Source organism: Atractosteus spatula, chromosome 1 (genome assembly GCF_055471065.1).
Source record: "Atractosteus spatula isolate fAtrSpa1 chromosome 1, fAtrSpa1.hap1, whole genome shotgun sequence".
Taxonomy (NCBI): domain Eukaryota; kingdom Metazoa; phylum Chordata; class Actinopteri; order Semionotiformes; family Lepisosteidae; genus Atractosteus; species Atractosteus spatula.
This window is the reverse complement of record NC_142706.1, coordinates 34,105,449-34,121,832: the sequence shown is the minus strand read 5'-3', so window position 1 is coordinate 34,121,832 and position 16,384 is coordinate 34,105,449. Positions and strand designations below refer to the sequence as shown.

Sequence of the window (16,384 nt, the reverse complement as noted above, 5' to 3'; positions counted from 1 at the left end):
ATATTTGTGAGCATAAGCTGGCTGAGGAAAATTAAACTTAAGTTAAATGGGAAATGTTTGCATGAGAGGATATATTTCTGGTTCTGTAGTTGTAGTCTTTAAGCTTTTTATTAATATGATGTACTGTGTTTACTTTTTGTGGTCTTACTGTGTAATTTAATTAATCTAGTGAGCATGATTCACAGCCCTTAAAATGAATTAAACTAAATCATGGCAATGGTTAATATTTTATTCTTTTTAGATTTTTTTCTTTTTCACTTTTACAAAAATATGTGCTGGTTTAGAGGATATAGTAGTTTTATTTTTGTACACTGATGTGACTGCCTCAGATATTATTATACAGAAATGGAAAATATTATGCAACGCCTAAATGAAATACATTTTACTTAAAAATAAATATTTTGCTTTTAAAGTAAATGCAATTATTGCAAGTAAATGTTAATATAAATATGTTGGACAGACATCATTAGGACTGTCTTCTAGGTATTAAGTCTCTTCATCCATCATTCAACTAAGACTAACAGCACTATATTTGTTTTTTTATTTTTGCTGTTCAGAAAAACTGTTATTTGTTTTGGAGATAGTAGGGACTACTTTTCTTCGTGTACATCTTTTTCTAAATGGGTTGGGTTTGCTTAGATTTCAAATTAAATTCAAATTCAATTCTGAATGCTGATGCTGATCAGTTGATTGATTTACATTAGCTCAGTTTTTTAGATATATTGTTCTTTAGGATAAGAGATTTTCTAAAACTATCAGGTGCTACAGTAAGTGTTTGGTATTTTAGTTGAATTATAACTTCCAACACTAGTGATTAATTGTAGAAATATGCTTTGAAAGGACATGATTTAAATTACTTCTGGAACAATAAAAGATATAGCCATTCCCCACTAGATTAAGATTAATAAAAAGTGCCTTGTTACTGTCAGAATTATTGAATGTGGTCTGGTTGTGAGAAGCGTTGTTGAGAGTGAGATCACTTGACAAACTGTTTGCAAGTTTCTTTTTCAGTAGTTTACCTTTTTAGTTCTATAAATCATAACTTTTTTTCTTTTGTGAATACAGGTATTACTTTGCTTTTCACGAGACACCATGGTTTTGGAACATTTTAGTTACAACAGTGCCACTCCACCCAAATCCTACATACGAGGTAAAATAAATTCATGCCTTGAGGATTTTAATTCTCTGTTTGAATTGTGAACAAAGGAAAATAAGATAAATCAGTTTCGTTTTTTTTATTTAAAATGACTGGTTTATTTTCACCCTTTTAGCCCCCTTCTCCACCTCTATACATCAGGGGATATCGATATCAATGATCCCTTGTGTTTATTAGCACTTGATTTTAACATTCAAACAAAATATCTGTTGCACCATACACAGATTGGACACTGAATTTGTGGAGCCTCTCTCACCTAATCATGGTTCACCGATGATTGACGACATCATACAGCTATACCCTGTCCAAACCCATATGTGCTTGGCCATTTCCACTCCGGGCTTCAGTCAGCAGTTGGAATGGCATGGATTAGAAACCACAAGCACATGCTTTGAATGAAGGATTGTGAATAGTCACCTAAATGTTTATTATTTTACTTTAAAAAAAATGTTTTTATTGTAGATTGGATTTTCAGGGGATGATACTGGAAATAATGAAATGAAATGCAAGATTATATAAGAAAAATTAATTCTTAAGCTTCTCTTTGTTTAATCCATGTACAGTATAATATGCATCAAATGTTACATTGCTCTTAGTAGAAAATTTTAATTTGCCTTTAAATTCATCATTGAACATGGCATCTTTTTATAACTACTTAAAATGTGGTTATAATAAGTTATTAAAAAATAAAGTTTTTCTGCAAATAAATACATTTACTTCAAAGTCTTTTTTTGTATTCATAGGGAAGCTGGGTGTAGAAGAATATGCTGTAGTTTACCCTCCAAATGGTAAGAATGGTGTTAAAGCTACCTCTTGTGATTTATAATATACTACAGCAGGTGAATGAGGTACAGGGGTATTATTACAAAAAATAACACTTAGCCACATTGCTAAGTATCTGGTCTAGAATACATTTTTATACATTTGCCTGGCATCTTGCCTATTCATATATGTTTTTTTTACCCATAGGTGTCATTCCATTTCATGGATTTTCCATGTATGGTAAGTGTTGTGTGCTGTAATCAGTTATATTAAAAAGATAAAATAAATCAACAAGTATGCACAATGATGCAAAAAAAAGACAACATATCAGTTTTTTACAATCAGAGGGCAGAGGTTAAAGCTCTGTTAGTGAGCTCAATAATGTGTTTTAGGTACAAAGATGTACATAATACTGCAATGTGTATGGGTATCAGAACTCTATTCAAAGGTATTTTATTGTTCAGAATGAATGCTGCTTTCTTTCCTTATTATGTAAAACCTATTTCTCACTTTATTTTTTAATTTAGGATCAATTTTATTGCATATGGAGTTTTGTCTAGCTATTTTTTTTTATTCAGTTGCCATTGACCTGACCTTGCTTATTTTGACGTGGTTGTCAAAACATTGATCAAGAACAGTTCTGAAGCTTAATTCATATTACTTTTTATATACAGCATCTTGACAGAATGCAATAAGCATCCATGAAACATTGGCATTACATTTTATTTTATTACAATTAGGCCTGGAGTGATGCTTATTGTACTAATACAGTATGCTGTTGCTTTAAAATGTGCATTGCATAATGCTTGAAGTTTTTAATGCCTTATTTCTGTATTGTGAACAGTTTATATCACAATTCTATGTAAACCATGATGGAAGTTTTTCCTTTTTCACACTGTGTTGGCTATGTGGCTGATGGCACAGTTTTAATAAATTTATATGGGTGTAGGACTGTAAAATGTTGTTGAAAGAGGAACAGGATGTGGGTCTGCTGAATAGTGATGTAACCTGCAGACTTTGTACAACCATATCTAAATGCCAGCACAAACCACCACAAAGATACCATGATTGACCATTCTCATCTACAACATGTTGGGAAGATCACTGCCTGAACCAAAAAGACTCTTGTCCTCTTCCCAATATAGTGACACATTTAGAAGCCCAGGAAAAGTACTACCTACACCTAGCAAAATTTGTGAAACATCTCACATTCTGTATCTTGTCTGCTGCCTGCTGTTACTGCAACATCTGACAATCCCTTCTGAGCATCTTTTTGTTCTTGGCTATATCGATGCTCTTTTAACAAATAGCATGCTGCTTGATAGGCGTCTGGGGTGTTGCTTGGCAAGTGTTAATGCATTTGTAATTAAACTGGGTGGTGATATTATACACATATACGATGAGAGCTCATGCAATTACTCTGACTTTGGCAACATCAAAAGTAGACAACTGTGTGGCATCTGGTAAGAGGTGAAATATTACTATAGCCATTGCTACTCTGATTGTAGATTATAGTCTAGGTTTATGCACCCAGCCTACACAGTCTTCATTTATATTATATCCTTTACATGGAAGTCAGCATGGATAATGGGCAGTTGTTTTCAGGGGTACTCATTTTATTCTGCGAAGGGAGGACAAGTGTTTATATATACAGAATATGTACTGTTTAGGGTTTGGGAGATGTTTTATTTTGGAGTTTCATTCACAGTATTTGACTTGATTTTTCTTTCAGTTGCCCCGCTCTGTTTTCTTTACAATGAGCCTTCCAAGCTTTACAGTGTTTTCCGAGAGATGTATGTGCGCTATTTCTTCAGGCTTCATTCTATTTCCTCGTCTTCTTTGGTAAGTTAATGGTACTAGAGCGTACTGGGTGAATTTTTTACAAATTTTTTTTTGTAGTTAGAACAAAATGGTTTGTTACATGTATGTAGTAATACGTAGTTTATATTGCACATATTTACATATTTTTGATGATAAGCATTATTTTAATAATATTATATGAAGCAGTTATTTTTTTACATACAAGACTAACCAGTCATCACCATTTTTGCTACTTTTCTACTATGTATGTAAAAGTACAGGTCTTTTGCAGGTTAAGCAAAACTGTAGAGATAGTTATAACATTTTAGAAGTAGAGTAAATGTTAAGAATACCTGAGAATTTGTACTTGCAGGGTATTGTGTCGTTGTGCCTGCAGTTTGAAACTCTTCTCCAGACACATCTCCCACAGCTTTTCTATCACCTGCATGAAATTGGAGCACAGCCGTAAGTGTTCTCATCTATCCTTTGTTTTTATCACACTTCTGATTGTCTGCAGTCCAGACAATTTATTTACTTGAAATGACTGAGTCAAATGTGTAAATGCATCACAAAAGAGCAATAACAAAAAAATGTCAAGAGTATTTTTTTCTGAAGTTTTTGAGAAAGAGGTGCTATTTCATGCAACAACAACAAGTATAAGCATAACATGTCCCCGCATAGTGTGAATTCACAGTTCCATGCTTCAGTTTTTAGTGACATCACATTTACTCTTATTTGTTTTATAAAAATATAGATTTTTTACATTTAAATTTCACAACAAGAAAGAACAGATATATCTTAGGAATGTGTTAATGCAAGGGGAGGCTGCAAGCATAGATGATAAGGCAAGAAAAAATTACGTGGGTAAATTTTTGAAGGTTGTTGAAGAGGGTGACTAGTCCATAAGAAAAGTTACAAGTGAGAGGAGGCCATTCCCCCATTTTGCCTATTTTAAAGTAGCTCATTTATCCAGGGATCTCACCTGGCTGTTTCTTGAAAGAAACCAGGGTATCAGCAGCCATATCACCCTGCAACTCACAACTGGCAACCCACTGAAGCTAAGCAGATGTGAGCCTGGTCAGCACCTGGATGGGAGACCTCCTGGGAAAAACTAAGGTTGCTGCTGGAAGACGTGTTAGTGAGCGTGTTAGGAAGACAGTGAGCGTTCTGGCACACTGTGGCTGCTGTCGTATCATCTACAGTAGGTGGATGCTGTATATTGGTGGTGGTGGAAGGGAAGCCCCAATTCCCGTAAAGCGCTTTGAGTGGAGTATCCAGAAAGGTGCTATATAAGTGTAAGCAATTATTATCAGCTTCAAAATGCTAAAATGTTTTTAATCTGAATAAAACGGGCATGTTCTGGAAGATGATGCCAACCAGGACATTAATTTCAGGGGAATCCTCCGGAATCCTACCTTCAACTATATTGTACTGAAATGTCAGGCAGAAAATCACCACGAATAACATAAAATGTGTTTCTTACATTCTTTGGCACAGTGGTGAGGTTAGAGTAAGAATGAACTCAAAACATAAATGCAATAAATAAGTATTCAGTAACAATAACTTACACAACTCTATGGAACATTATATACAGATATACTGTACACAGGCAGTGTGTTCTAGATTCTTACTACAGAATTATGAGTTTTAGCCTGAGCCACAGTATGGGAAATCTGAATTTTCTATAATAAATCAAATATCTGTAAGATACAGTACCTGCTGCAAAATAACTATTTTTGTTTTGTATTTTCTGTTTGAGCATGTAAGTTTGCAATACAAATACTGATTAGAAAAGGATGTGTAAGTATGATTTATAATCCAGCAACATTTGAAAAATTGTAAAGGGTCTGAATACTTTCTCAAGGCACTGTATAATAAAGACAAGTATCTTTGAGATAATGGAGGAAATTTTTAGGTGATGCCATGGTACTGACTAAATTAAATTATTGAAATAATATTTTACTTGGGCATTTGCAGCAAGGCAGGAACAGGCAAAATATTTAATTGTCTTAGAAAGAGGAACAGCAAACTTTCATTTTAAATAATATTAAGATAGAAGAGGCAAAAGTGTTCCAGGTGCTAGAAGCTCCTACAAGAAATCTATAGGGTCTGATTCTATTCTACAACTGTGATTAAGGGTACAAGAGCTGTTATTCATTTGTTGTTAAAAAAATCTGTCAGTCTCTTGACACTCAGGGGTATTATTTTAGAACCCATCCATTAAAAGGGTGACAAAACTCAACCAAGTAATTATAGACCAATAAATATTTGAAGGAGTATTCAGCATGAATTTAGAAAATGTAGTCAATGATAAAGTACCTTTTTTGAATTTTGTTCGACAAACAACAGCAGCATTGGATACTAATAGAGCCTATGATATTAGTTTTTAATGATTTTCATAATAAAATATTAATTTTCAAACTGCGGGCAGTAGGCATACAAGGTAGTGCATGTACTTGGATTAAGAATTTGTATTAGACAGGAATTAAAGCATATAGATAAAGGCATCACAATTATGAAATTAGTGGAGTACCATAGAGATCTGTTTTAGGATCACTGCTTTTCCTATTTTATATTGATATTGATTCAAACTCACCTTAAGGCCAGTATCAGTCTTCAGATTCTCGAGGTGGAACAGAAATATCACTGAAGATGTTTGCAAAAAAAGTTTCAGATTCAGATTTTTTAAGCAAAAACTTCTGCATGCCAGAGAATTATTTGTATTTGCCAGACAAAGACTATGTTTTGTTAATTTGTTGATGTTTGGCTTCAGCTACTGATCAGTTTAGACATTTTGGACTGCAGCAAGGTGTGCATCTGTTCTGTGTGCATCTGTTTTTGTATACTGCAGCAAGGTGTGCATCCGTTCTGTTGTGTTTTGTACTTGTTAATGTTGATTGTGGAAAAACAAATGATCATAAATGCAAGAACTGCCAAGAGAAAGACACTGGTTTTCAGAAGGTCTTGCAAAGGGAAATGGGCTGTTTTCTGAGTACTGCATATTGTACAGTATGTTAACTGACTGATGGCTGTAGAAGTAAATTATGTTAAAAAAATCAGACTCTATAAAAATTAAACAAACTTCTTTCTGATAGACATATGCCAATTGATTGTCCTCATAAGTTAAGTAGGGCAGCATGGTAGTGCAGTGGTTAGCATTGCTGGTTGAATTCTTGGGATACTATCTTCGTGGAATTTGCATGTTCTGCTCATGTTCATGTTAGCTTCCTCTGGGTGCTCCAGTTTTCACTTACAGTCCAAAGACATGCTGGTATGTTAAGTGGCTTCTGTAAAAATTACCTGTGATGGATTAGCATCCTGTCCAGGGTGTACCCTGCCTTGCAGCCATTGCTTACTGGGATAGGCTCCGATTCCCCCTACAATCCTATACTGGATTAAGTGTGTTAGAATATGGATGGATGAATAGGTTAAGTAGTAATACTGTTATTCAAAAGTAATGACATGACAGAAAAATTTATGGGTCCACCTGTCATTCCTGTATCCTGTATTAGGGTATAAATCCCAGTTAACTTCTAACAGTCTTATTAATAATGGCCAGAAAAAATTAATAATGTCATTCCTCCATAAAGAGCTTTGTGATTATTGAGCAGTGACTGTCTCTCAGCCCTTGCACAGGATTGAGAACAGCTAATTAGCTTTTTAGAAAAAGGTTTTCCCACTATGGCTCTCACTACATTGCTGGAGAGATGTAGAGTGAACACACACACATGTACTGGATGTTTGCAGTCAGTCTGTATTCTTCTTTTTGTGATGCAAGCCAGAAAGCACAGCAGCCACGTAAACATCAGATAGAAGAAAACTCCTTTACTGTATATATTTGTAAGAATTAAAAAAAGACACACTCAGCTAACCCAGTACTCAAATGTAAACATGACATGTGTTGTAGGCTTAACTAAAGAAAGAAAAAACATTCACTCAAGATTTTATTTCAAAGTTATTTCTGTTGGTTTTTGACTTACTGATATAGTATTTAACTATAGACATTATACCTTACTATACATAAAAGTTAAACATGGTTAATCTTTGGTGGCTGTATATTTTTTTCTCTAATGGTTTATGTATATATGATGTATGTAGATCCAATTTTTCTACACTTTCTCTAAAGCATCTTCAAATTTTGCTGTCATTTGGCTGTCATTTTAGATGGCTTTAAAGTATTATATCGCCATCTAGTGGTCATAATGTGCAAATTAATTTATGCGCATACTCTGATATGCTATGTAAGATGTGATAAGACAAAAGTTAGCTTAAGACACAATTTTACTTGATCCAGTCATCCCCTTTAGCCTTCAGTCCAGCCACAAACATGGTGTGCAAACTGGCTCTTGCTTCCTTGCTCTTCTGGATTGTATTGTAAATTGAGCTAAACACTTTTATGTGTGTGAAACATTTTATTCAGCTCTATAAGAACTACATGTTTTTATTGATGCAAACTTTAAAAATAGTATGACACATCTTTTAGTCTGTTATCAGCAGGTATTTGTGTGTATTTAACCAGTTCTGCAATTAAATCTATTCTGCCTGTCACTTGTTGCATTTGTTTCTGGTTGTCATTCCATCCTAGATCTTAATGATTTCATTGAACAAATGAAGTGGATGAAAAGACCATTCTCCTGAACTTATACTGGTGCCTCTAAAATCCACTGGAACCTGTCATTCAAGGACCAGAGTAGTTGTCTCCCTCTGAAATAATGGATGATGATGATGATGATGATTATTATTAATGTGTCGCAGATCTGTAAACAATTGATTTAGGTTTAAATATTGCACTGAAACAAAATCAGATAATGTATGGAGTGCTCCTGTAATTAGCCTATGGGTTCAGGTTTGAACTCTGGTAACAAATATAGGCTATAGACTGGTTTCTCACTGGTTCTGAATTAATTATCTTTTGCAGGTTGCGCATTGCTTTTAAATGGATGGTACGGGCATTTTCAGGATATCTGGCTACTGATCAGCTTTTGCTCCTGTGGGACAGAATTCTTGGATATAACTCACTAGAAATTCTTGCAGGTAGTTTGACAATTATTCATTTATATTAAATAATAACTAGTAATGTATTATTTTTGAGAATTCTACAGTTGATGGGTAAATGTGATGGTGTTTCAATTAATGAAGTAAAAAGAGCTTGGTACTGTATATGCACTGCCATAACCAATACTAATATGGTATAAATCACTTCTCTAGGGTTTCCAGACCTTTTCAGCAATGTGTATCACGCTGACACACCAAATCTGGCATAGTAAAACTCTAGATGTGTCTGCTGCTTTGCTGTCAGTTATAAATTGTCTGCTGGGCAGGTGCTTCTTTAAGGGGGCAAAGAGAAGAAAAACACTGTGTGCCAAGTTAGGGTTAGGCGGTGTCACTTGATAAACCCATATTTTGTCTCCCCTAATTATACTGTGCATACTATGAAACCCCTTCTGCATAGTAATGTAACAGACATATGTACTGTACTTCCTTCAGTGGGTGAACACTTGGATGATACTGTGTATGCTACACAGAGGAATGTTGGGTTTGCTTGCACTGATGACAGGTTTCATGCATCTGTCTTTCTTAAACACGCCTAAGAATAGTTAATATGCAGTGCCTGTATAAAATCTACACCCCATTGAACTTTTTCACATTTTGTTGTGTCAGAGCCTTGGAGTTTGATGCATTTAAATCAGATTTTTAAAAGGGAAAACTGTTTTTTATTGGGGAAAAATTATATATCAAAAATACAATAGTGAGATATCATAATTGGATAAGTCCTAACCTCCCTGAGTTAATACTTGGGGGAAGCACCTTTTGCAGCAGTTACAGCTGTGAATCTGTTAGGATATCAACATTGTACTGTTAGAATAAGAACATTGTACTTTGAGATTTGACAAAATTTAACCACTTTTCTTTACAAGACTGCTTAACTTCTGTCATGTTTCTTGGGGAGAGATGACTGACAACAGTCTTTTACGTTAAGCCACACATTTTCAAATTGGGTTGAAATTTTCACTCAGTTTCACTCAAGGACATTTACCTTTTTGTTCCTTCGCCACTCCAGTGTAGCTTTGGCTGTGTGCTTTCCGGTTGTTGTCATCCTGAAAGGTGAACTTCCACCTCAGTTTCAGCTTTCTTGCAGAGGGCAGCAGGTTTTCCTAAGTGACTTTTGTGTACTTTGCTCCATTCATTTTTCCTTCTATCCTGACAAGTGCCCCGCAGTTCCTGCTGATGGAAATCATCCCTGTTACATAATGCTGACACCACCATACTTCATAGTAGTGATGGTGTTCTTTAAATGATGTGCTGTTTAGGGTAAGGGCCAAGCGTAATGCTTTGCATTTAGGCCAAAAAGTTCCATTTAACTTTTATCAGACCATAAAATATTTTAGGTGGGTAGCTGCGTTCAACATGCGTAGGCTGCAAAGGAACAAGTGATAGGTTTATTCCATGCTGAAAAGAGAAGAAAGAAAACACAACGTTTCGGTTGTGGAGCCTTCTTCGGGTCAAAATATAAAATATTTTGCCACATGTCTGCAGTATCGCTTAAATGCTCCGTTTCTGTTTTTGTTCAGTAAACACATCCAGCCATACAGGCCAAATCCATGGAGTGCTTGGGATGTTGTTGTCACATGTGCACTTTGACAAGTCTTAGCCACAGAAGCCTGTAGCTCTTTCTAAGTTACCGTTGCCATCTTCATAGCCTCTCTGATCAATTGCCTTCTTCTCAGTCTTCCATTTTGAAGCAATGTTAATTTTGTTGACAAAATGTATAATCCCGAATGACAATGACAAAAGCTGAATGGCCTAGCATTCTTGTTAAATTAAGATGAGACAAAATCACCTTTTTGCCTAATGCAGAAGAACATGGTTTTCTTCACATGAGGTTCACTATTCGTGCATTTATATACTTTATATTTTTTGGCCCAAATAGCATGCTGACTCTAATGGTTATTATCTTAGGGCTGCGACTGTATATGGATTAAGTGGCAGTCTGGTCTAGGCTGGGTGTTGGTGGTGCAATACCTTCCAAGTCTTAATAAATTGTTAATAAATTGTTTTGACCATGCAGGGATATTCAAGGACTTTGAAATTTTTATACCTCAGATCTTTGCCATTCCACAACTCCAGAGTGTTTTTTAAGCTCCCTGGAACTTATGGTTTAATGTTTTCTTTGAAATGCATTCCCCAGCAGAGAGAACCAGCAGGAACTTCTGAATTTATCTTGCAATCATGTGAATCACTACGGTTTAACAGTTGTGTGATTTTGATGGCGATTGGCTACACCTGCCCTAATTTAGGGTTGCTGTTACAAGGGGGTTGGACACTTATCCAATCAATGTATTTCAGTTTTTATTTTTAAATTTTAAGAATTGAAAAACAATCTAGTTATGTGGTAGGATGTTCAGATAAGTGAAAAACAACTTTTAAACACATTTTAATGCATTTTAATTCCTTGGTATAAGACAACAAAAGGTGGAAATTTTGAAAGGGGTGTGTAGAATTTAAACACTGTATACAATGTTATACAGTATATATAATGAAATAACTAAAAATATGTTGTCACTGTGGTGAATTGCAAGGCTTTTGCTCCTTTTAAACATGTCTTGTCATTATCAAGGATATTGCATTCCAATCACATCACATGCGGTTTGTACATTAACATTATTGTGCACTTAACATACAGAAATCAATGCATACTTTAGAGTACCTGCATATAAAGACAGCATACCTTCACAAGGCATGCAGTCTTTAAAATTATGCTTGACCTTACCATAGCAGGTTGCAGTGTAGGTACCAGTTACTACAGTGCTTCACAGTGTTCAAATTTGACAGATTAAGTCACTTCCACCTCTGATGGTTTTTACCATATAAATTGTATGATTTGTGGAAAGAGGGAAACCCTGATTACTTCAGATATGTAAATTATGCAACCCAGTTGATTTTTTGTACTGTAATTAAAGAAAAGCAAGACTGTTCGTTTCAGTACAATTTTATTATTTCACCAGTAACCTGTTCTGATTTTGGAATTTTTTAAGTGCTAATAATATCCTAACGAATAATAATAATAAAAAAGTTAAGTGTTTCAAACTGAACTGACCTTCAGGGAGACAAAGACACATTAACACAGTGTCATGTTAGGGTGATTGTCATTCCCTGCCACCTGCTAACTGCAGTGAGAATGGCAGAGCTGCAGAGCCAGATGGAGGAGAGACAAAACTCGAAAAATATCACCTTGTGCTCTTCCGTTCTTAATCCCAGTGGCACCCTGTCCATTTACAGGTGCCACTGAGCTGCTGACCGCAGTCTCTGAAGTGAACTGTTTGAACTGAATTGATCTGGTTTTGAACCAGCAGTCTCCCAGGAAATAAAGCTCCTACTGAGCTCTAGGTAGAGGCTTTTACGTATATATCTGCAAATCTAGGAGAAACATTTTTATTTTTGTCAGGCTGCTGGAAGAATAATGAAAATGAGTAAATCAGAACTTTGCATTTTGTCAAGTAATATGTCTTAGTATATATAAATATGCATCACTGTAATGCATCACATGTTAATTATAAATTATACAAGTATAAATTGCTATTTACTAGAGATTAGTAAGGCAGCAGTTTAATGCTGTGTATGATATTTTTCAGTACTGGCAGCTGCTGTGTTTGCTTTCCGCGCAGAGAATCTGATGGAGGTGACATCACTGGCTGCAGCTGAAGTAAGTATTTGTTACACTCAAGTACAGATTGAAATAGTACCTCCCTCCTTGCCAACCCAAGTAATTCAATCTTCATATGCAGATGTCTTAAAATTCAAGGTTTCCATTTTAAATCCTTAAATCACAGGATTAAAACTGCAAAAAATATTATTGATGCTACTTAAGAAAATTACATTTCATGGAAGAAACAGAAAACATATCGTTACGATTCTAGTCACATTCTTAAAATAATTTAGATGTGATCTAATATTTAATTTTCCTCCAGCAAGAGTAACACAAGAGAAAGATCAATTGATTGGCTATTCGTACAAAGTTCAACTCGCATGTTTTTTAAATGTTTCTGCCTTATTAGTACTACAAAGCAATATACTGTAGGAGGTTTTACAAATGAAAAGTTGTAGTTTTGTATTTTTTTTAGTTAAAGTTTAAGTTGACAGAAAATTTTGTATGATTTACAAAAAATCTTTTATGTGATTTAAAATTGTGTCATAAAATATAGTCACCATAGTTTTGGAAATTATCGTTATCATTATTAATTTTTTAACAGATCTACCCTTGTCACAAACCCACCCAAATGCATAGCATTTTCTTAAGTATAAAGAACTCAAAATGATTTTACGTTTTTAACACTGAAATGTTGGAGATGTTCCCCCTCATTTAAAATGGACAGTAACAGAAACATTAACTTTAGATACTAGTTAATCCATAGTGACACATTGGCGTCACATTTAATAGGTTTTAAGCTTCAGTCAGACATTATTTGCTTGCTCATGTACCATCAAGTTCACTGGAAAAGGTATCATAACATGCCTTTATTTTTAGCATGGGCAGGGTGAAATATTAGACTCTTTCTGTAAGCATGATAGGTCACTAAATTTAATCTAAACCAAAAGGCCAAGAAGGGGTACAGTATATTTGCAGCATGATTGTATTAAGCACACTGAGATTAAGTCCCCGAAAATATATGTATCTGAACTTTATGATTAAATGATATTCTAGAACTTAGAGACATCAGGCTCTTGATATACTGTACACTGCTGTGAAACAGTCTTAGACATTTTGATTTGTTCTGCCTTTTTTACTCAGTGCTTTTTTCTCCTTTATACAAAAACACAATTCTTTTGTGATTTTTTACCAGAATTGTAGGCATTTTGTTTTCAGATAACATTTAATTGTGATAGATCTGTGCTTTGTAGTACAAATAGTAGGCTTTCCGCTTTATGGATGCATACAAAGTAACAAAACAAATTTTTGTGGATTTGGACCACCATCATGGCACATGAACAATGTAAATTTGTTTGATACTGTAAATGTGAAGGATTAATAACTGCAACCTTTCTTATTGACAGAACTTGTAGAGTATACCTTGATTTGTTGTGATCAATTACAAACTTGGCTTCTCCTTACCCAAAGATAGATATATTAATAAATGTGAAAGATGTTGGGGTTTTGAGTAAATTATTGTTGCTTATACTGTATATAGTGTAACTCATGACTGTTTAAGATGTCAATGGGTTTTACGCAGCAGTGCAATAAGAAAACTGCTAATCATAAACCCTTAAGAAAGTCTTAATTTGCATCTGTTATAGAATGTACGTCTTTGTTTTTATTGGATGTGCAAAATTAAGTGCTGTGCATTTTTTTACATAACACAGGCTGTGCTTGCCGACCTTTCAACTCTAAAGGTCATGCCTCTCCTTCAGATCTTCCTCTTTGCTACTGTCATCTGAGCAGTTCTCAAGAATCTCGTGCCATATAGCCACTGCTTTGCCAATGCAAATGATCAAGGACTATGAAAATCCTGCATGGAATATGTCAATATATGCATGTTCTCCTTTGTGTTATGTTTCCAATGTATATTCTTTTTATCTAACTTTGTAATAAAAGCTTAGTGCTTAAATATATATTTTTTTCTTTTGCATTAATACTACCTACAGTATGTATTCAGAAGGATATTAAGTACCGAATCTCTTTTTTAAGCCCACCCAAATTGGATTAGCGGTTTGTGAATACAATATTTTCATGTTCAGAAACACGACTACAGACCCTACAAACACACACGGTAGAGAATGAGTAAATGCATGCATATCTCCTTTGAGCCGTCACAGGCTACACAGCCTTGTTCAGGAGGGTCAATGCTAATTGGAGGCATGTACCTCACTGATGGCACCGCACCCTTGCAAGTACCCAGAGGGCCACAGAGATTCTCGTGTCTGCTGTGGCCTGGCTTCCTACTCCCACCGCTTACCCAGTTGTGCGTTGCTGTATGGGGAATCCTGGTCACAGAAGACCGGTGATCAAATCCAGGCTCAAATCTGCAATCTCTAGAGCTCCCTGAATCTTTATCAAAAACACATCAATAGACACTTAGGCTTACCTAAGTAAGTTATTAGTAAGATGCCAATAATGTTGAAGCTTTGTCAACTCATTAAAACAGAATTAAAAATCTTTAGATGAAACTGTTGTTGTAGTAATAATAAAAATGTCTATTACTACTCATTAGCTGTGTTTGAGGTTATGTCTGCCAATACTCTTTTAGACACAATATATAAGAAATGCATAATCAATGCTCAGAGTACTTAAAAAGTAGTAAACATATTGAGGCATTAATAGTAAACATATTATAGCACTTGCTGGAGCCAATAAAATATTAAAAATCTTTTAATAGTAAACATTTACCTTCCAAGAGCAATGTCTGTCATTAGTTTGTTGTTCTTGTCTTATTGAAAGTGTGGGGTGAACTTTAAACTGGCAGATCCCCTTGGAATCTGCAGCAGGGCCTTGATTACGTGCAATTCCATCAATCACTTAAACTGTAATGCAGAACCCTATGTACCCTAGGCCCATTGATTTCAAGTTCTTCATACCTGAATGCAGGACCACTCTTTCTTCTAATCTACTCCATTGTTCATTAATCATCAGTACAATTATTGAGGAAATTGTTCCAATTGTGGGTTCAGCAATCTCTGGCAGAATATGCAGTAGCACGAAAAATGCTGGTCATTAAAAAGGCCCCTAAAGAAGAATAAGGCCAGAAAAGCCCCTGAATAAAAACAAGATAAACCAAGGAAAAGTAAATGCGAGCCTTCCAGGTTTTATAATTTTGTGCTATATTTAGTTGTTACATTGGGTGGAACATAAATTCCTGAAAATGGAAAGTAGGTCCTATTCCTATATAGTAGATCTTCCACAAAGAACAAGAGTTTTCATGATCTAAAGCATTAATTTTGGTTTCCCAAATTATTCCCAAATAATTTTGGTTTTAATGCTGCGTATAAAGTCAAGCCCTAACTTCAAAGGAAGGGAAATCTCAAGCTTCTTGCATACAGTCCTTTTGAACTATTTAATTCCTTCCTTGATACCTGAAGGAACCCATCTAAGATTCGTTTTTAGACCTTTTATAAGGTACCTATTTTTTTGTACTTTTCATTAATCTTGTTGTTAACCTTTGAATGCCAAACATTGTATAACTGAATATTTTTTTTTTGTATCATACTGTAGCTCATAGAACTCTTCTTTGGTCAGAAGAAAAAAAAACACTAATTTCATGAGAATTAAGAACAGATCCTTGCATTTGTGTACCGTTTTGAATCCCAAAGCACCTTATACAGTATATAGCAGGTGGCAAACTTGTGCAACACCTACTTTGATGACACGTACTGTAGAAGCCATTCTGTGCTAGCAGCCTGACAACACAGCAAATAAGAAAAAATACTTCATTGCTTGAATTAACGGAGATATTTAGGAAGGCCAGATTGAGCATGCCTAGATTGGAATTTAGCCAGGACACTGGAGTTAACAACCTTATTTTGATGGATAGTGCCAGGGGATCCTTAATGACCTCTTTAAATAGTCAAGCACTGAGTTTTACATTTTAACCAAAGGATGGCACATCCTATAGCACAGGGTCCTCTGTATTTATAATCTTCTATTTAACTAGATAAGTCAACTGAGAACAAATT

At 35.0% G+C, this 16,384-nt stretch overlaps 1 protein-coding gene across 1 annotated transcript in view; it reads left to right on the top strand.

The window, feature by feature from the left end:
* The window catches only part of tbc1d19 (TBC1 domain family, member 19), a 62,782-nt gene extending 47,864 nt beyond the window's left edge, over positions 1-14,918 (top strand). Inside the window, exons 14-21 of the mRNA XM_088918977.1 lie at positions 1,066-1,150; positions 1,900-1,944; positions 2,126-2,158; positions 3,651-3,760; positions 4,092-4,183; positions 8,637-8,752; positions 12,352-12,422; positions 14,078-14,918. Coding sequence (XP_088775103.1) covers positions 1,066-1,150; positions 1,900-1,944; positions 2,126-2,158; positions 3,651-3,760; positions 4,092-4,183; positions 8,637-8,752; positions 12,352-12,422; positions 14,078-14,152 — 627 coding nt within the window. The 3' untranslated portion in view covers positions 14,153-14,918. The remainder of the gene's footprint in view (positions 1-1,065; positions 1,151-1,899; positions 1,945-2,125; positions 2,159-3,650; positions 3,761-4,091; positions 4,184-8,636; positions 8,753-12,351; positions 12,423-14,077) is intronic.
* The last annotated feature ends 1,466 nt before the right edge of the window (positions 14,919-16,384 follow it).